The following is a 20,482-nucleotide window of genomic DNA, read 5'->3' as shown; positions in this document are numbered from 1 at the left end:
ACATAATAGGTATTTCATAATATCTTAGAAATTATCTTCTTTAAAAGATAAATAATTCAACAAGTTTTACAAAGTACTATAAATGAGAATATCTGCTTGGGATAGTTTAAGTATGGTCCAATCCAGAGAATGGGAAAATGACCTAGATGATATTCAGAAGTCCAGTCCCAACCCCCAAATTCTAGAGCAGATCACTGCGGGAAGGAACAGTGGGTGAGGGTGTTTTGGTAACACAATGACACGCAAACCCACCTGCAGTGAAATGGAACGGGAAGAAAAAAATCTAATCAAGGAAGGCATTGCCACCTTGTGGAGGATCATGAATATAACAGCCTCTAAACCTCTGAGTTAAAAAACTGTAATGATCTGCTGTTTTAACTCCAAATGAATCTAACAACAAATAAGAAATGTTAACGAAATCAAAGTGAATTGCATAAAAAAGAGATGGATCCCACTGCATGAAATCCAAGCCTCAGAGCCTGGAGTAGAAAGGTCTCTCTCTGCAGGAGGGCGCTGCATTCTGAGATCCAGGTGCGGCCTCAGGTGACAGAGCCAGGCAGGCTTGCAGGCCGTTTCCCTCTATGCTCAGGAAACCTGGGGGCCCAAGCTGAGATCTCCCATGGTTGGGTTAAAGACCTGTATCAGAATAAAAGAGGAAGAAACAGATCTACTTACACTCTTTGTCTTTCTCTACCAGAGAAGTGGGTGGGGCAATGGCAGCTCCGCCCATACCTGCAAAACCACAAATCCAAGCATTAAAGGAGGTTTCCGATGCCAGACTCCCAAACGACTATGACACACCATATATCTATCACCCAACTCCTAAGAAAAAACTAAAAAAGGAGGACCTGCTACTTCAGATGACCTCCTGCTACATATGAACAAACCTCTGATGCTAGGATTTAAAATGTAGAAAAGTGGCAACACTCCCTCAGATATGCAAAATTGTTCCTTCATAAAAGGAACTCAAGAGCCCCACAGTGTAGTCTGCAAATGAATTTTAAGGCAAAACAATACAACCAAGAGAACCAGCAGTTGCTTAAAAAGAGAGTAATGTAACTATTTACCGAGAGCAATACCCATTAGGCCCTTTATACACATGGCCTCGTTCAGGCTTCACAGACCTCTGAAGTAGATATTACTGCATCCAGTTTACAAATAAGAGAATGATCAGAGGGGAGTGAATCAACAGAAAGGGAGTAAACCCAGCTCCCTGCGTTGCCATATCTCCCCCACCACACAGCACGCTCCTTTTCCAGTGTGCAAACCACTGGAACTAAACACATATTTGAAAGCGTGGGTCCTTCTGGCTCCTGAAGAAACTGCTGCGTGTTGTCACTATTCCTGGTGTATTTCCTGGACAACAAATGGTGAACACAAACAAACCAAAAGAGATAAGACAGATCTTTTTATCTGGTATCCGACAACTGGAAGGAGAACATCAGTGGAGACCACAAGGAATTTTGCATTAGGCATAAGTCCTAACATATATGGATTACGTATACATAATATTACATAATACATATGTATTATGGCTTAATCAACAATGAAATAAAAACAAAATGTAAAACTTTAAATATTGATTACAAAGTCATGCTGCATCAGCACAAAATGTTTGACACAAGAAATTATTCTGGCTGGACGCAGTGGTTCACTCCTGTAATCCCAGTACTTTGAGAGGCTGAGGCAGGCAAATCACTTGAGGCTAGGAGTTTGAGACCAGCCTGATCAACATGGTGAAACCCCATCTCTACTAATGATCAACATGGTGAAACCCCATCTCTACTAAAAATGCAAAAATCAGCTGGGCATGGTGGCACACACCTGTAATCCCAGCTACTTGGGAGGCTGAGGCAGAAGAATCATTTGAAACTGGGAGATGGAGGTTGCAGTGAGCCGAGATGGCGCCACTGCACTCCAGCCTGGGCAACAGAGCAAGAGTGTCTCCAAAAAAAAAAAAAAAAAAGAGGCCGGGTGCAGTGGCTCATACCTGTAATCCCAGGACTTTGGGAGGCTGAGGTGGGTGGATCACTTGACGTCAGGAGTTTGAGACCAGCCTGGCAAACATGGTGAAACCCTGTCTCTACTAAAAATGTAAAAATTAGATGGGCGTGGTAGCGCACACCTGTAATCCCAGCTACTCTGGAGGCCGAGGCAAGAGAATTGCTAGAACCCAGGAGGTTGCAGATTGTGGTGAGCCGAGATTGCACCACTGCACTCCTGCCTGGGCAACAGAGTGATTCCATCTCAAAAATAAATAAATTCATTCTTCTAAAGAATTATTCTAGAAATTATTCTAAAGCCAGTGTCCATGCATTTTGATTAACAGGACTGGATGATATAAAATCCTCAAGGAGAAATATGAACCTGAGTAAAACCTTCTTCTATTTCCTTTGAAATACTTCCATGATCATTTTACTAACCTTGTCACTAGGACCTAGAGTGATTACTGATTCTGAAAAGCAGATTAGCTCTAATAAGTTCAGTTAAAAAAATTCAGGGTGATTACTGGAAATCTGCCACTAATCACATTAAAATAAGAACATCAATCTGTCAACAACTATACATATAATGGGCATGCAACTACTTCCCTATCTTGAGCTACAAGGTCAAACAAAGTCTTCTCATTCAAAGCTATCTAGTTCCTGCTGGTGTTTAAGAAAAAAAACAAATGTCCTTAGTATGGAAAGCATGCCTCCTTATTAAAAAGGGCAGTCAATTTATAAGCTGGAAAAATGAGACCTACAAATATTCAACCTATATACTGAATTCCAAAAGAAGTTAATAAAAACCAAACATTTGGGGATTAACTAAGATAGCGGATATGAAATGTGTCACAATGCCCAACACAGACACACTCAATGTTAACTATGCTTCCCCCCTAAGAGAAACAACAGAGTGGATTCAGCATCGGCCAACTGGACTGTGCTGCAGGTAAAGACAGTGCAGGAATAGATTTTAAGCTAGTCCCAAAGTATCCAATAAATAAATGTTAGAAAGTGGTTGTGAAGCTCAAAGGAAAATACATATGAAAACCCAATATAAATTAAAACTGTGACGCAAATGTGTATTGCTGGGATTCCAGAAAGAAAATTACCCAAATCAATGTCAAATGAACTATTTATCAAACTGAAAAGAAAAAGCACATAGTGGAATTGCACTTCCAGTATTTATATATGTTTAAGACATATTTGTTCATGCCTTACTTCTTTTCCTCCTCTCCCGCTCATAATCTTCATCTTCATCAGAATCTGGATCTGGTCTCCTTGCAAACCCACTTGCTTCATGTCTGTCTTTACGCCTTCTGTGATAACAAAGGAAATAAATGTTCATCACCAATTTAGAGACCTGAACCTGGGATGACTTCCTCTTGACCAGAAGATATCCAAATCCTGTCACAATCAACTATGAAGTTGCAGGGGTAGAGGGGGTAGGAAGCATAACTGGTAAAAGACTAAAGTAGATAAAGTATGAAAAGTGAGAAAAATTCAAGAGATAAATTGAACCACTAAGTATACGAGAGCAACCAGCATGAAAAAAAAGGTTCCTTGACATTGACCTCTTCCAATGTTAAAGCCTATCAACATAGTAATAGTTCAATCATTTCAATAGTCTATAACACTTTCACTCATGAAATGATTCAATAAATGGGAAACAGTATATTAATATTTAATACGTTAACTATTTGATAATACTAAATATTTTTAAAAAGAACTACAAATACATCCTACTACTCGTACTTTGCAAAAACATAAATAAAAGCTGCATATGAATCTTTAAAAACTCCACCTGGCTCAAAAATAGTAAAGTTAAGAAGAATATTTCAAGTACTTTAAATAGCTGTGATTTTACAAGTTGAGAATCCCTTATTCCAAATGCCTGGGACCAGAAGTGTTTCAAATTTTGGAATATTTGCATTACAATTACCAGTTCAGCATCCCTAAGCCAAAATCCCCCAATGCACATTTCCTTTGAGCGGCATGTTGGCATTCAAAAGATTTTGGAGCATTTCAGATTTCGGATTTTTGAATTAGGGATAGTCAACCTATAGCAGAGTATCAGCATAGAAAAAAATTTTCAACATCAGGTTTATAAGTTATTTTTCTAACAACTCACTCAAAATATACACTTTAGGTCTTCAGTCTACAGGTGAAGTTTGCTGTGATTCTGAGATGTAACAGGTACAAATCATAAAACAGTTTGATTCCTTGTAGTGACTGCTCAGATCACCCATGACAATTAACTTCAGCCTTACAGACAGCAGCGACGCTCATTCGTTAACATTTTAATGAACATTTCAACTGTAAAATATCCCCAAATCCAAAGGAAGCCTTACTTTTCCCTTTCTTCTATTTCCTTTTGTCTTTCCAGCTCCCGCTGTCTCTGTCGTTCCTCTCTTTGGCGCTTCACTACTTTCTCATAATCATTAGGAAACATAGGGTCATATTCGTCAGCTAAGGGAATCAGAACTTCCCCTGCAGAAAACCCACTGGGAACAGGATCCTGAGGAAGGTAAAAACAGCAGTAAAAATCATCTTTATATCTTACCAGTTTACTCACAGAATTAAGGTCAAAGCGTATGGGAGATAAAAGGACTTTGAACATCATCTAGCCCCTTCCTCTGTTTTAAAGACAAAGAAAACAAATACCAGACAAGGCCACATGCCTAGTCAGGTGGTAGCAGAAACAGGACACAAAATTTCACCTCTTAGATTAGTACTATTTCTATAATACTCTATGGCATTTTTCCTGGAATTCCTAAATAAGCCACCACCAGCTAAAATATAAGTTACTAGTACTTTGAGTCAAAAAATTAGAATATTTATAGTAAAGCACTGAATACTTGTTTTTATAGATCTCTATGACAACTTAAAAAATAAAACAACCATGAACACCACAATCATTCTTGCAGTCATCATTTTAACAGAATAACTTCAGATTCTGATTACATGGAGATAAGAATATATGGAGATCTTAGAAAGCATCTTCTTGGTCTTTTTAATCCTCTGAACACATGTCCCTTCCCAGGTAGGCTGCATTTCAGGCACTGAGTTTGACACAAGGGGATGTAATGTCCCTTCCAGCATCATAATTTTTTTTAAGGTTCACTAAAATCAGGTTTAGATAACACTTCGTGTTTTCTTGTCTATACATTCAGAAACTTGGTCTACTCTTTGAAAGAAAAGAGGTTGCCATGACAAAGAAATTAGCAAAACGAGAGGCAGAGCACAGCCAGTATACTAGGAAATACATGAGCAGACACAGAACTTTACCCTAGGCTGGCAGCCTCGGTCTACACGTGGTGCTGGAAGCCCTGACCCCACTTTCCTAAACCTTCCCACACTTTCTCCTGTTAGTGTTCTTAGCATAATTCTTCGTTATTATCTGTAACAATAAGATGCCTTCTCTGGTTTTGAAAGACACCTCAAACAAGCACAGGTTAGGATTAGTGTCCCCATTTTTTTTAAAACACACATGCAAAACAACAAGGATTCATGTCCTTGAGCGCCCAGTCTGTACCTCTTACAGGAGGTACAATGTCCAACTGTATCAAAGGCAAGAAGGTCGTTTGTAAACGTGTTTCCTGCTTGAACACAGAACTGACAAAATCAAGACAGCTTACACGCCATATTAACAGACCTAAATCGAACAGTTCCTGTGTTTCATGGTTCGGTGTGACATTTTGCACTATAAAACAAACACTTCACCATTTCCTTACAACGAAATATCAGGAAATGCTATGATCCAATGAATAAGAGCAATTAGGAAAATAACTATAATCACCTCCCAGGCCCTACCCACTGGAAAATGTATTTAATGTAGGGCTCCTAAAGGTTAGTTATACATTTGTATTCATTTTATAAAAGACATTTAAAAAATACAAAAGCACATGAAGATTTCTTTTCAGTTATTATTTAGAGAGAAAATGACAACCAGCCATTCAATTTATCTAACGCAATTATCACAACGTGTCTAAGATAACAAACTGTCAATATGAAGGTTCATTCTCTGACACTTCAAAATTTCAAAGAAAAAAACTTTTACATATAAACCCTGCTATGCTTAACAATGAAATCAATCATCCTTTTCTAAATGCTGCAATGAATAAAGTGATTTGTTCAATTTAAAAAAATTAAAATGTTAATACCCTCAATGCTGAGGGGGGAGGATGGGGTAAAATTCACCCTCATATGCCTGAGGTGATACTGTGCACTGCTGGGAGTAAACTGGTGCCAGAACAGATTGGCCATAAAAATGGCTGATATCTTAATGCCACCTCAGAAAATCTAAGAAAATAACCCTAATTACATAGAAACATCTCTGTAAAGATGTTCATTAGAGGGCCGGGTGCAGTGGCTCATGCCTGTAATCTCAGCAATTTCGGAGGCCAAGGCATGTGGATCGTTTGAGCTCAGGAGTTCAAAACTAGCCTGGGCAACATGGTGAAACCTCATCTCTACAAAAAATTAGTCAAGTGTGGTGGCATACGCCTGTGGTCCTAACTACTCAGTAGACTGAGGTGGAAGGATCGCTTGAGCCCAGGAGGAGGAGGCTGCAGTGAGCCAAGATTGCACCACTGCTCTCCAGCGTGGTGACAGAGCAAGACCCTGTCTCAAAAATAAAAACCACAAAAAGATGTTCATTAGAGTGGTATTTATAAAGGCAATGTAAAAGCAAATCTAGGTGGTTTTACAGTTAGGGAATACTTGTGTAAATTATGATGCATTCGCTTAATGAGAATTAAAAACTGATCGTGAAAACTATGTAACAAGGAGGAAAAAGGCTTACTCATTAAATAGGAGACTAATATTATAGGTACTAGAACCAATACACGATTACAGAAGAAACTATGAACCAGTTTTTAAATTAGATGTAGCAGGAATAAACTAGGTATCAAATTTATGGGGGAAAATGCTCGATGACTAGGAATCAGCAAAAAAACACCTCCACCATGTGGTGCCTTCCCTCCAGAAGAACTACCAGCCCTCAGGAACAGCACCCGCTCCCCTCAGAAAAGGACAACTCAAGGGTAAGCTGCAGCCACAGACTGGCCCAGAACATAAGCAGGACAGGCAGCAGACGGAGCCCAACCCAGAACAGTGACGCGAAACAGATGGGCAGGAGTGTGCCCTTGGGGCTGCCCCAGCCTGATGCAGCCCTTCCCACAGGTGGTGGGGAGGACAGGCGCGCCTTGCTAAGAAACTGTCTTGATAGCACTATTATTAATCTTTTGGTCATTTTTCATCAAGCGGTTTTGTGCAATTCATGATGCTGTTTAAATGACCACAGTCATTATTTGAACGCCATCTGTGGAAAGATAAATGTATACTTAAATTGTGGGTATAATTTTAACTAGTTTATTCACTCATTTTACTTCATTTTCTCTAGTTTTAACTATGATTTTGAGTTATCCTTTTCCAGATCTTCTTCATCCTCAGTAACCCAATTTATAGAGTTGACCATGTTTGTTTTTAAGCATATGTAAAATCACTGGAATCATAAAGGTTAGGGTGGTAGAAGTGGGTTTTAAAACCCCTTTCTCTGTTTTAATCCACAATGAATCAGTAAGTACTAACATTGTTTATGATAGCAAAAAATAGAAACAACCCATATATCCAGCATTAAAGGAATTAAATTGTAGTCCATCTATATACAAGGGAATACAGTGAAGCCATAAACGTGATCATACAGTCCTGTATTTTTTGACAGAGTCACAACGTATTAAGTAAGAAAAGCAAGTTAGCAGAAGGTGGAGTAGGCACAGAATGGAAAAATATTAAGTTTTTCACTTCTGGATTGTATGACTGAAGGTAATTTGTTTTTCTTTCTGCGTATCTCTAGTTTCTGATTTTTCTACAACAAACTATTTTATTTCAAATAGATAAATTTTAAAATTGGCAAAACAAAAGTAAAAATTAGGTGGAAAATAATATTAACTTGGTTTCAAAGGCCTACTAAGGAGACCATCTGTTAAGAGTAACTTATATGCAAAATAAGCCACATGGAAAACAGAAAAATGTATCAAGGTCACAGGAAGGTGCGGGCTTACCTTCAGCCCAGCTGCTACATGCGGTGGAGTGTCCACAATTTGCCGGTCATCTGAGGAGCCACCTCGCTTCAGGTCAATGACTGGGGCGAGGACTGTACTTTGTTTCGTCCTTTGGCTCTAAAATCATCAAAAACAAGGAAAACATACTGAAGTTTCAAATTAAAATTCACACTGTTTGCAACAAAGATTTTCTTTCTGGTCCCTGCAACAAACCTTTGAGATATGAGAAAACATAATCTCAAAACAACAGTCTTTTAATTTATTACTATAATCATATATTATTTTCTTTCAGCTTTTTCAAAAACATGAGACTTTCTCCATTTCTGTGAAAGGTTTACAGTAAACTTAGTCACTTTCAAAAGATACTTGGGGATAAGAGTTTTGTTCCCTCCTACTAGGATATAGAATCCTTCCTATCTCCTTTATTATGAATCTACAAAAAAAAGTTTTTAAAAGAAAATCATTTCTATACATTCAATTATTGTTAATGTTCTACCATACTTCTTGCCCTTACACCTGTATTTTTTGCTAGACCATTTGAAAGAAAGTTGGAGACATCATGACACTTCACCCCAATCTCCTGAAACCGTGGACATTCTCCTGTCAGATTACTACCCCTAATAAAATCACTAATTCCCATGTCATTTCCCATCCAGTTCACATTCAGATTCTCCAAGATATCCCAAAAATGTCCTTTAAACAGCTGATTTTTTTTGAACCAGAATCCTACCAAAGTTCCTGAAATGCTTTTGGTTTTTAAGTGTCTTGATTAAGAACAGTCTCTCTTCCCCATCATCATCATCACCATCATCTTCATCTCCTCTTCCTTTTTTTCCTCTGACACTATCTTGTAAAATGCTGTTTGTTCTAGATCTGTCTAATAACTACCTGGTTATTTAGTATAGCTTGTTCCTCTATGCCTTGTAATTCCTGAAACCTGGAGGTTAAAGGCTTGATCGAATTCAGGGTAAAGCTTTTAGGTAGGAACACTTCCCAGGTGAGGCAGTGTGCCCCTTCCTGCAACACACAGCAGGCACACTGCGTCAGGCCGTCTAACAGCAATGCTAAGGTTGATCATATGGGTATGGTGGTAACCATTAGATCTTTTGATTAGAAAGGTTTAATTTTTCTCTTTTGCAATTTAAAGTGTTACAAATTTTCATTACCACTATAAAAGGCACAAAATAAGCCTTCATCTCTCTTGAATATAACAATACTTATAAATTTAAGCAAACAAAATTTAATCCAATTAACAACTCACAAAGTAAATACGAAAGTTTACAGAACGGAAGGGGGATTTATTAGAATCACATATTTTCTTTCTTTCTTTTTTTTTTTTTTTTTTTTTGAGATGGAGTCTTGCTCTGTCACCAGGCTGGAGTTCGATCTCGGCTCACTGCAACCTCCGCCTCCCAGGTTGAAGCAATTCTCCTGTCTCAGCCTCCAGAGTAGCTGGGATTACAGATGCACGCCACCACACCGGGCTAATATTTGTATTTTTATTAGAGATAGGGTTTCACCATGTTGGTCAGGCTGGTCTCAAACTCCTGACCTCAGGTGATCCACCCGCCTTGGCCTCCCAAAGTGCTGGGATTACAGGTGTGAGCCACCATGCCCAGCCAGAATCACATATTTTCTATTATTATTATTTTCTATTCAATATAGAGTTGGCCCTCTGTATCTACAGGTTCCACATCTAACCCCAGGCTGAAAATATTAAGAAAATAAAACAATACAACAAAAAATACAAATAAAAAAACCAATACGGTATAACAACTTTTTACACAGCATTTACATCGTGTTAGGTATTGCAAGCAATCCAGAGATGATTTAAAATATGGGAGGATGTGTGTTAGTTACGTGCAAATACCACACCATTTTATATAAGGGACTTGGGCACGCTTGGATTTTGGTATGGGCGGGGGGGTCCTGGAACCAATCCCCTGTGGACACCAAGAAACAACTGTATTTTTTCAAATGGAGATACAAATGAAACCACAGCTTCAAATTTTCTCTACCAAATAAATACCTTTACAGGTTTGGCTAGGCCAATCTAGTATTCTGAGTAACTAAACAGCCTAAGAGAATGCAATCTTCACTTCCCTTAAAAAAAAAAAAACCCACAAAACTAACTGTACATAGCAATCTCAAAAGTTTTATAAAGTTAGTAGAAATAACTTCACAAGCTACCTCAAGTTTTAAAAATCTATATGAGGCCGGGCACGGTGGCTCACACCTGCATCTTTCCTGCAAAGCAAAAGTTACATGAAATCTACAAAGATTTTATAAATTTACGTTTAAAAAAAATTAAAGAGAAAAACGAGGTTTTGCTAACCCTCCTTACATCTGGAATGAAACCTTGTTTTAAAAAAAACACAAAATACTGGCATCCAAAAAATCTAAATTTGGTAATGATGAATTTAAAAAACACAAAAAAAACTCTCTACAATACTGAACAATCAAATGTAAGCACTTCCATGTAAGTATCTATTGATGTGGTAAAGGGAAAAGAAAAATGAGTAGAACTTTTAAGAAAAAAAACCTGTGTATTGGCCAGGCACGGTGGCTCACGCCTGTAATCCCAGCACTTTGGGAGACTAAGGCAGGCGAATCACGAGGTCAGGAAATCGAGACCATCCTGGCTTACAAGGTGAAACACCGCGGGCGCAGTGGTGGGCGCCTGTAGTCCCAGTTACTCCGGAGGCTGAGACAGGAGAATGGCGTGAACCTGGGAGGCGGAGCTTGCAGTGAGCTGAGATCATGCCACTGCGCTCCAGCCTGGGCTACAAAGTGAGACTACATCTCAAAAAAAACACAAAAAAAAACCAAAAAAACCTGTGTATTATGGAAATTTTCAAACATGAAATTAGAGATTAATATTAATTCTTAAGTCTCTACTATCCACATCCAGTTTCAACAATTATCAACTCATGGGTAGTTCTGTTCTTCCCTCCCTCCCCTGCCCGGGACTGAATTGTTTAGAAGTAAATCCCAAAAATGACATCATCTTATCAGTAAATATTTCAGTACACATCTCTAAAGTACTTTTTCTCAACTTTAATTACTGCCTCCCCAGCAAGGAGCCTTTGACTAAATTTTCTCCCGCACATGAAATTTTCACACCACAGATACACTGTGCACAACACGAGCAAGGTTTTTTCACCCCCAAAAAGACCAATATTCGCTCTGTTTGGGGGGATATAGCCTCCATTACGAATGCATACTTTAGAACATAAAGATCTCTAAAGTAGTAAACAAACCATAATACCATTCTCATGCCTACATTTTAATGGCAAATATCCAGTCGACAACTAGGTTTTTAATGTTTTACATGTTGAGTTATTTCAAGGACATTGCCAATTCCCAACACGTACACAACAGAAACAAAAGCAATCAGCATTCAGACTACCTATGCCTGACGCCTTCACAATCAACCTGAGCCCTCAATAAGTTGCACGCAGCAGCTTAGGTATTCTGTGGAGCTTCTTCCCAAAGTGCTGCTTCCAAACTACCTCCACCAAACCAGTAGGAATGCTACTTAAAAATGCCCACTCCTGGGGCTCCAGCCTGAACTACAGTTTACCAGAATATCAGGAGTAAGGCTACAAAATTAGCACCTTAAACAAGTTCTCACTCAATCTTAGACCTCCACTACTTAAGTCTGAAAAGCAGTGTCACTGCTGGTTCAGAGTACTGTTTTTTTGTTTGTTTGTTTGTTTTTGAATCGGAGTCTTCCACTGTCACTCAGGCTGGAGTGCAGTGGCGCGATCTCGGCTCACTGCAAGCGCTGCCTCCCGGGTTCACGCCATTCTCCTGCCTCAGCCTCCCGAGTCGCTGGCAGTACAGGTGCCCACCACTGCGCCCGCGGTGTTTCACCTTGTTAGCCAGGATGGTCTGGATCTCCTGACCTCGTGATCCGCCTGCCTTGGCCTCCCAAAATGCTGGGATTACAGGCGTGAGCCACTGCGCCCAGCCCCCGCAGAGTACTGTTTTTCTTCATTCCTACCCCACGAAATGTTCCTATTCCCAGGAGCCAGGAGTAGCAAAGTGGCCTTAAACTCCTCATTCCTCTCCCCCTACAAATGCTTAACACCATTTACCCAATACAAAGGCAGAAGAGCAAGCTGAAACCAAATTCCTTGTCATCCTAATGAGGGACCCACTCTGGAGGCCTCTGCTCTCATGCTCTGGGCTTGTCTTTACCTTTGCCTGAGTGAGAGCTGCCTTCTTCACCTGAAGCTGAGACTGCAGAAGTTTGAAGTTTTTGGACCAGCCTTCTGTTTTTGAGTCACTGGTCTCCACTCCTAGGTCATCATACAGGGACATCTTTTCTTCAGTTTAATGCTGAAAGGCAAAAGGGGTGGGGATTAAAGAATGCACAATTCAATAAAGGCTTTTCATGTTAAAATAAGTATCATGAAATTTTAGAGGTAAAAGGTCCAGGACCTTTCAGCAACAGAGGCCCAGGCTCCTGGTACCATTAATGTAGGGCTATTCCTGATACATGAAGCTAGACCATGGATTATTTTTAAAATAAGCCTCTAAAATTCATTTTTCCATCTATAAGATCATGCAGTCAAGTGATCCATGAGTGAAATCCTTCAATGCTAGGGCACATAATGAGGTAAGAATTGGAACATTATTAATTACATATATCCAATTTTTAAAAAATTCTATTTATGTCAGTGCCAAAAAGTAGAAGCTTTACAAAAACACCAATTAGCAGGTTGATGTAGCACAATTAGCCACCCTTTTATAAAGAAAAAATTTAAACGTACTCCTAGGGAAAAAAATGACAGAAATGATCTCTTAGATGTGATTTTGTCAATTACAATTATCAAGGGGGGAGTAAACCGGTTACATCTTAAATACTCTGATTTCCTCATATCACACCAAGTGGAAATCTGTCATCTTTAATGATAGCGATTACAAAGAGACAATCAACAATCTGCATGTGAACGAGCAACACACAGCTTCCGTGCAGAACAGAGGAACACGTGGAAACAAAAACCGAGTCAGTCAGCAGGCGCAAAGCATGACATGCAATGCAGCATCGGCAGCAGGTCCCATGAAAGCCCAGCACTGCACAGACATGGATGCTGGGGTTTAGGGAATCAATCTGCCCAAGGCCACAGCGGAAGCCCCTTCCAACCCAGCCAGGCCAACTCCAGAGCCCTCGCCAGTGAACCCCAACTGCCACTTTTTAAAAAAAAAATCAACATTCTGAAACCCACCAACATAGCTTACTTCTTCAAATAAGAAATCAATCTCACAGACAGAAAGAGAACTTAATTTAAACAGAAACCCACAAATTCAAGTAAATGCTTAGCACAGTAGTTCCCAGTTTATGGACAAATAAGTCTGTCAGTTCCCAGGGGGCCCATAAAGCATTTTCCGATGGAAACCATGTTATTGAAAAGCCTAATTTGCTTGTGTTCTGTGGCTCAGGAGAGAAGGAAAATATTCAGCACATACCCTCCTTAGGTCTGATTCGGCAAGCATTTCTCTTGAAGGTACTCTTACTTCTCAGCTCCATTACAGGGATTCTAAGACCCTGCCACCCCAACACCTTAGCTGATGTTGGTACCACACTGTGTGGAGTGGGGGACGGAGTGCACACCAACTTCTGTTCCCTCAGAAGAACTGCCCTGATCTTAAGTACAGTAACTCCCTGCCTGAAGTCAGCACCCCAGAAAACTGTCACCACTTTTTAGTTTCTTCCATTCCTTCATACGTGAACCCTCAAATTAACTAAAACCTCTCCATTTTGATTTTTAAATGAAAGGTCCCCGCAAGGCCGTAGAGAAGCAGGGAAAGCAGACTGTCCAGTGGTACTGATGGCCGACTGCTCAAATGAATCACATAAGAATGAAGGGATGGTCAGGCGCGGTGGCTCACGCCTGTAATCCCAGCACTTTGGGAGGCATAGGTGGGCGGATCACTTGAGGTCAGGAGTTAAGAGATCAGCCTGGCCAACACAGTGAAAACCTGTCTCTATTAAAAATACAAAAATTAGCTGGGCGTGGTGGCAGGTGCCTGTAATCCCAGCTACTCCGGAGGGTGAGGCATGATAATCGCCTGAACCCGGGAGATGGATGTTGCAGTGAGCCAAGACCACACCACTGCACTCCAGCCTGGGTGATAGATAAAGACTCCGCCAAAAAAAAAAGAAAAGAAAAGAATGAAGGGATGCCGGGATGCAGACAGACTCCTCCTGATAGATGTCTTCAGTGCAAAACTGATCTTTTTCAGGAACTTGGGGATGTCTCATGACAGGCCTGAAGCACTGAGGCCAAATCAAGAAAAAATAATGAACTCCATTCCTTAAGAAATATGGATGAAATATAACCATGTCCTCAAAGTCTTGGACGGAATCCCCTGATGTCCACTTCAGAGCCTAGTTTAATAACTCTGAACTCCAAGAAAACCTAGACCCAGGTTGTTCTGTTCACTGCTCTATCCCCAGACTAAGATCAATATCCAACCCACAGCTAAATAGGAAATGAGGCCAAACTGCAGTTTATACTCCATTTGCGAAGCCCTCTCAATTAGAAATTTCTGGCCAACAATCACTGGCCAGAAGGAACAACACTGCACCAAATAGCTTTTGAGGCTTTTGTACACTTTTCTTCCAGCTTACCCAGAACTCAAAACTCATTGTTCACATCTAGATACATACCCTTGAATTTTAATCTAAAAAAACTCAAACAGAGCAACAGCACAGAAAAACCATGCTGAGTGTCCAGCTTAGCACTGTGGCTCCCAAACACACTTCTTCAGAAATGACCATGCACCTTTCATCTAACTTAGTTTAATCTTTTGAGCCCTCTTCATCCAACTGGTCACCAAACCAAAGCCTACTGAACTACAGGTTCTTCTGTTCTTTCTTTATTCTTAAAATGGAAAGGGAATACTAACAGATTCTGAGAAATAAACAATGCGACTTTCTGGGAAATCACAAACACAAAGATAAATCAAAATTTGTTTGCAACTCAAACTAAACTCTAGATATTTGCTTTTCTCAATACAGACTATCTCCAGTATGAAAATCTGAAATCGTTCAAAACCTAAAACGTTCCGAGCAACAACATGACCCCAAAGTAGAACATTCCACACCAGGCTGGGTGCAGTGTCTCGCACCTCTAATACCAGCACTTGGGAGGCTGAGGCGGGTGGATCACGAGGTCAGGAGATCGAGACCATCCTGGCTAACACGGTGAAACCCCGTCTCTACTAAAAATACAGAAACAAAATTAGCCAGGCATGGTGGCGGGCACCTGTAGTCCCAGCTACTCAGGAGGCTGAGGCGGGAGAATGGCGTGAACCCAGAAGGCAGAGCTTGCGGTGAGCCAAGATTGCACCACTGCACTCCAGCCTGTGTGACAGAGTGAGACTCCGTCTCAAAAAAAAAAAAAAAAAAATTCCACACTTGACTTCATGTGATGGGTCAGAGTCAAAAACAGAGTGAAATCTTTTCGCATGCATAAAATTATTAAAACTATGACATATATTGCATATTCAGGCTATGTGTAGAAAGTATATATGAAGCACAAATGAATTTTGTGTTTAGACATGGGTCGCATCCTCAAGGTATCTCATTATGTATATGCAGGCATTCTAAAAATCTAAAAATATCCGAAATCTGAAACACTTCTGGTCCCAAGCATTTTGGGTAAGGGATACTCAACCCATTTCTCTTTATAACTTGAGAACTTTACCGAAAGTGTTTATGAATACGTTAGTGCCACCAGAAATGGGTTAACCAAATGCCCATTAAACTTCGAGGGGAAAGATTCACTTATTTATTTTTGCATCTACAATTTCTGTCATATAGCAAGCATTTAATAAGCTTTATTAAAATACTAATAATGGGCCGGCTGCGGTGGCTCATGCCTGTAATCCCAGCACTTTGGGAGACCGAGGCGGGCGGATCACTTGAGGTCAGGAGTTTGAGACCAGCCTGGCCAACGTGGTGAAAACCCATCTCTATTAAAAATACAAAACTAGCCGGGTGTGGTGCTGCACGCCTGTAGTCCTGTCCCAGCTGAGACAAGAGGGTGAGATAGGAGAATTGCTTGAACCCGGGAGGCGGAGGTTGCAGTGAGCCAAGACTGCACCACTGCACTCCAGCCTGGATGATAGGGCGAGACTGTCTCAAAAAAAATAAAATAAAAAATAAATAGGCAAAGAGGCAGCACTGGAGAATAAGGGAAGGAAGTAACCCCCAGAGAGGGAGGCAACACTCCTCACCCTCCCCAGAAGAGTCAACTCTGATGAAAAGAGTTCTCTAAACTTTGAGGCTAAAAATCTAGCAGTGTACTAGATCTCAGCTGCCAACAGTTCTTCCATCAATAGATTCAATATTTAGCAAAAATTAAATAGTGAATTAATGAGATTTTATGAGACCACACATCTCCTCTGATTCCATGTCATTTAAGATGGCTGACTGACAATTCCAGTTATTTGCTGCATTGCGCAAAAGTTTCAGAAATCATCAGGCAGCAAATCTCATGCTCATTTAAAGGTCCTCATTTCTCTTCTCAAACCTGCAAAACGCTTTAAATATTAGAAACTGATGTCATCTTACCAGCACCTGCTAGTTTTCTGTAACATTGAGCTTATAAAATCAAATCTCTGCATCACAGCAAATGCAAAAGTGCTTTCTTCGTTTTTCTCATTTTCACTGAATTTTAAGTTCACAGAATGGGATTAATCATAGTTACATCACACTCTCATCCATCCACACACTTATTACCTGCTTTTGTTTAATTATTATAATGCTGCAAGCACCTGTGAATTCACCACCCAAAACAAGACAGGATCTAGACTAAGAAACCACACTCAACCATACTACTCCCCCAACCCATTCATGTAATTTCCCCGGAATCCTCTTCTCATTATTTCCTTGCTTTCCTCCTTTTATGTTAATTTTATTTACAGTTTTAGTTAATCTATTCCTTAAAAAGTGTGTATTCTTTATTTTCGCTATATTAAGCATTTAATATACAATAGTTTGTTCATTAATTCTCCCCACCGCAACTACTGAAATGTAATAAGTACATTAATAAGACTGCCAAGACCCAAACTTACCCTAATTAACGTTGACATATTACTTAGACAACATAACACATTTATTTCATTAGGTCTGCTGCCAGGTAACAAAAAGCTGTACTTTGTAACAACTAGATATACCATAAGAAGCCAGGATCAAAAGTAAATACAAATTGCTGGTTTTTATAACTTTAAAATATTTGCTATTTCCTTCCTTTTTGTGGCAACACTTCCCTTTGAGCAACCCACGTTTTATATATGCTACATTTTTTCTTAGGAAACATAACAAACATGGTTCTGCCAGAAGGAAGAATGGTGAGTTTTCAAGATTCCACCCAAGCTGGAAAGTATTTTTTTAAAACATGTGCAACTGGCAGGAAAAAGAACATGGAAGAGTCTTCTCAGAAGCACCCCACCTACTTATCTTTCAAGTGCATCTCAGAAGCCTTTAGTGACTATTGCCCCCACATAAAACTAACTCCTCCCAACTGGTTTCCTCAAGCATACTCAGATCACAGCAACCTTGGCAAGTTATGCTGCCTATTGTTTCACACACCGGTTTCTTCCTGCAGTGTAAGCCCCCTAAAGGCAGGGGTGTTTCTTATGTTCAGCTTTGTATCTCTAGCTCAGCACCATGCTTGAACACTGTTAAGTGGCTCTATTAACATTTTTTAAATGTGTTAGTGAATGGATGAAAAATGTTAGTGCACCTATTTAAATCACATTATTATGAAACACTGAGATCTGCAGATCTGCTTTTTAAGCACATAACTTATGATAAGTAGGATAAAATTTAAATTGCAAACCATAATTAACGAGAAAAAAACTACCACGACCACACAACCGATAACGAGTCAAGGTCTGAGTTCTGAGCACCTAAAGAGGCAGGCTTGTTAGCAAGAAATATTTCTATCACTAAATAGATATTCATGCATCATAAAACAAAGCATGCCTCTTTGAAGCCTAAAGAATATGGCAAGACCGGGCCCGGTGGCTCACGCCTGTAATCCCAGCACTTTGGGAGGCCGAGGCAGGAGGATCACTTGAGATCAGGAGTTCGAGACCAGCCTGGCCAACATGGTGAAACCCCGTCCCTACTGAAAATCCAAAAATTGGCCGAGCATGGTTGCGAGCGCCTGTAATTCCAGCTACTCAGGAGGTTGAGGCCAGAGAACCATTTGAACCCGGGAAGTGGAGGTTGCAGTGAGCCGACTTACACCGCTGCACTCCAGCCTGGACTATAGAGTGAGACTCTGTCTCAGGAGAAAAAAAAATATATATATATGTAAACATATATAAATATATATATAAATATATAAACATATATAAATAAATACAAATATATAAATATATATTTATATATATATATATATGGCAAATATACCCAGAAAGGAACAGGAGGGGTGGTGCAGTTTGGTGTCCGCAAAAAATACAGCTTAAAAAGCATCTACCTCAAGTATAAGATCTACCATGACTTTCTAAAGAATTAAAAAAAAATTTTTCCCATACCTCCATCTGACGCTCTTGTCAGTTTAATCTTTCCATTCAATCTCACCCTCTGCTGTTACCAAAATGCCATAGGCTAGTATTGCAAACACAGTCCACTACAGTCACCTGTAATTTAGGCGAATAACAGAACTTCCTTCACTACTGACTATTATGAAAGGTTTGAGAGATGACTAGCCTGGGATCATCTGTTCCCTGCTGGGAGGAGGTCTGAAAAATTCATAGGCAGGGGAGAATGGGAAGGTAAGTTAAAAAAAAACAGGTAAAAAGAAATCCACTTTAAATAAAGCTGCATTTGGAAGTGTACAACAATTCTCTCAAGAGCCTCCAGAAAGGCTGCCTTTGGTTCCGCAGAGCTCCACAATCGCACAACCTGCTCTGTTACAAACTGGACAGCACGCAGCACCTTGCTTAACTAACTCTAAAAATAAAGCCCTCTCGTTTAGCTCACTAAACTGTTACCCCATATTCCCTAAAAGCTGTCATTACGATCAAAATGTCTGCAGCCTTTACAACTAAAAATGTGGAAACTTGTGTTGCATCCTTTTAAAAACTCCATCTGCTGCGGGGAGCCAGTGCACATCTACCCATCTATTTGAGTATACGCGAATCTTGCCCTTATCTAGAATATCCTATTTCCCATCCATATGCCTGGCTCTAGCAAAATAAGGACCCTCAATGGCGCTTCTTTACTGCTTCTCAAGAAATCTCCATGTTCTGACCTGACTACTCCTGGAAACACAGCAGCCCCTCCTCAAACCTTTCTCTCTGCCTTACCTGCAGTTTCCAGAACGCACTACGGGGCTTCGCTTCTGCTACTTTCGCACTTACTTCCTCCGCCGGCAGCCTTTTTCCCACCTCTCACATCTAACAACGTACCTTCAAGACTCAACATAAGCATGACCTCCTCTCTCAAGAGAGGTCCTTCCAGACCCCACTTGCGTTTCTCAAATCAACCCGGGCCTGGGTTTTCACGCCTGCTTTCCTAGAAACCAAACTCCTGCAAGCAGGGGCAGAACCTCATTCCACCTGCATTCTCCGATCATTACACATTCTCGGGGCAAGAGGCGAAGCTCAAAGACTGCTTGGGGTCGGACGTGAGCGCTGAAACACCGCTCAAACTGCACGAGCCGAGGCGACGCCGGGGTTAGGGCTGCATTCCTGTCCTGGGCAGCTCCGGAGTCTGGGAAACGCCAACGTCTGCACTCCCAGTTCTGAGACCCGGGGAGGAACCGGCTCCGAGCCCCAGAGAGGGGCAACTGTGCAGGGCCAGGGGGGACACGCTACGGGCTACTCGGTTCTGGTGACCAGACAACTTCGTCAGGATGCGGTGCACGAGACGGAGAAGAAACGCTCTTCAGTACCAAAGAGCCCGAGGCAGACAGGAGGAGGAGGAGGAGGAAGGGAAGAGGGAGAAGGTCAGGGCCCGGGTCACCAGAGGCGGCGGCGGGCGGAGGGTACCGGGCCGCAGCCGCGTGGAGAGACCAGCGCCCGCCGCGGGGACTGAGACCCTCGGAGGCTCCGGCTGCGCTGGCCCGGCCTCCGCCCCTCGCGACGGGCCTAAAGCCGCGGGCTTGCGTCTAGCGCCTCCCGGGAAGGCGCGCCCGCCTCAGGTCCCGCCAGGCCACCCACCCGGGGCCGCCGGGGCGCCACTTACCCGGCCCGCCCGGCCGACTCTGCCCATGAGCCGCGCCGGCGGCAGAGCGGAGCCGGGCGGCACTCCGCGGAAACCCGCCAGCGGCAGGAGGCCTCGGCGGCGCCCACCCTTCGCTGAGTCCTCAGGGCGCTCGGCCGCGCGGGGTCAGGGAGCGCGGGCTGCCGGGAGAGCGCGCCCGCGCCTGCGCCCCGCCTGCGCCCCACCTGCGCCTGCGCCGG

The 20,482-nt window shown here is 41.5% G+C and overlaps 1 protein-coding gene across 1 annotated transcript in view; it reads right to left on the bottom strand.

The window, feature by feature from the left end:
- The window catches only part of RBM17 (RNA binding motif protein 17), a 27,886-nt gene extending 7,404 nt beyond the window's left edge, over window positions 1–20,482 (bottom strand). The window contains exons 1-6 of the mRNA XM_034929901.3: window positions 20,265–20,482; window positions 12,254–12,394; window positions 8,051–8,167; window positions 4,337–4,503; window positions 3,207–3,304; window positions 676–732 (exon numbers count right to left, since the gene is read on the bottom strand). Coding sequence (XP_034785792.1) covers window positions 676–732; window positions 3,207–3,304; window positions 4,337–4,503; window positions 8,051–8,167; window positions 12,254–12,376 — 562 coding nt within the window. The 5' untranslated portion in view covers window positions 12,377–12,394; window positions 20,265–20,482. The remainder of the gene's footprint in view (window positions 1–675; window positions 733–3,206; window positions 3,305–4,336; window positions 4,504–8,050; window positions 8,168–12,253; window positions 12,395–20,264) is intronic.

The sequence above is a fragment of the Pan paniscus genome, chromosome 8 (genome assembly GCF_029289425.2).
Source record: "Pan paniscus chromosome 8, NHGRI_mPanPan1-v2.0_pri, whole genome shotgun sequence".
Lineage (NCBI taxonomy): Eukaryota > Metazoa > Chordata > Mammalia > Primates > Hominidae > Pan > Pan paniscus.
Note: the sequence above shows the minus strand (reverse complement) of the source record. Positions and strands in the feature narration are given on the sequence as shown.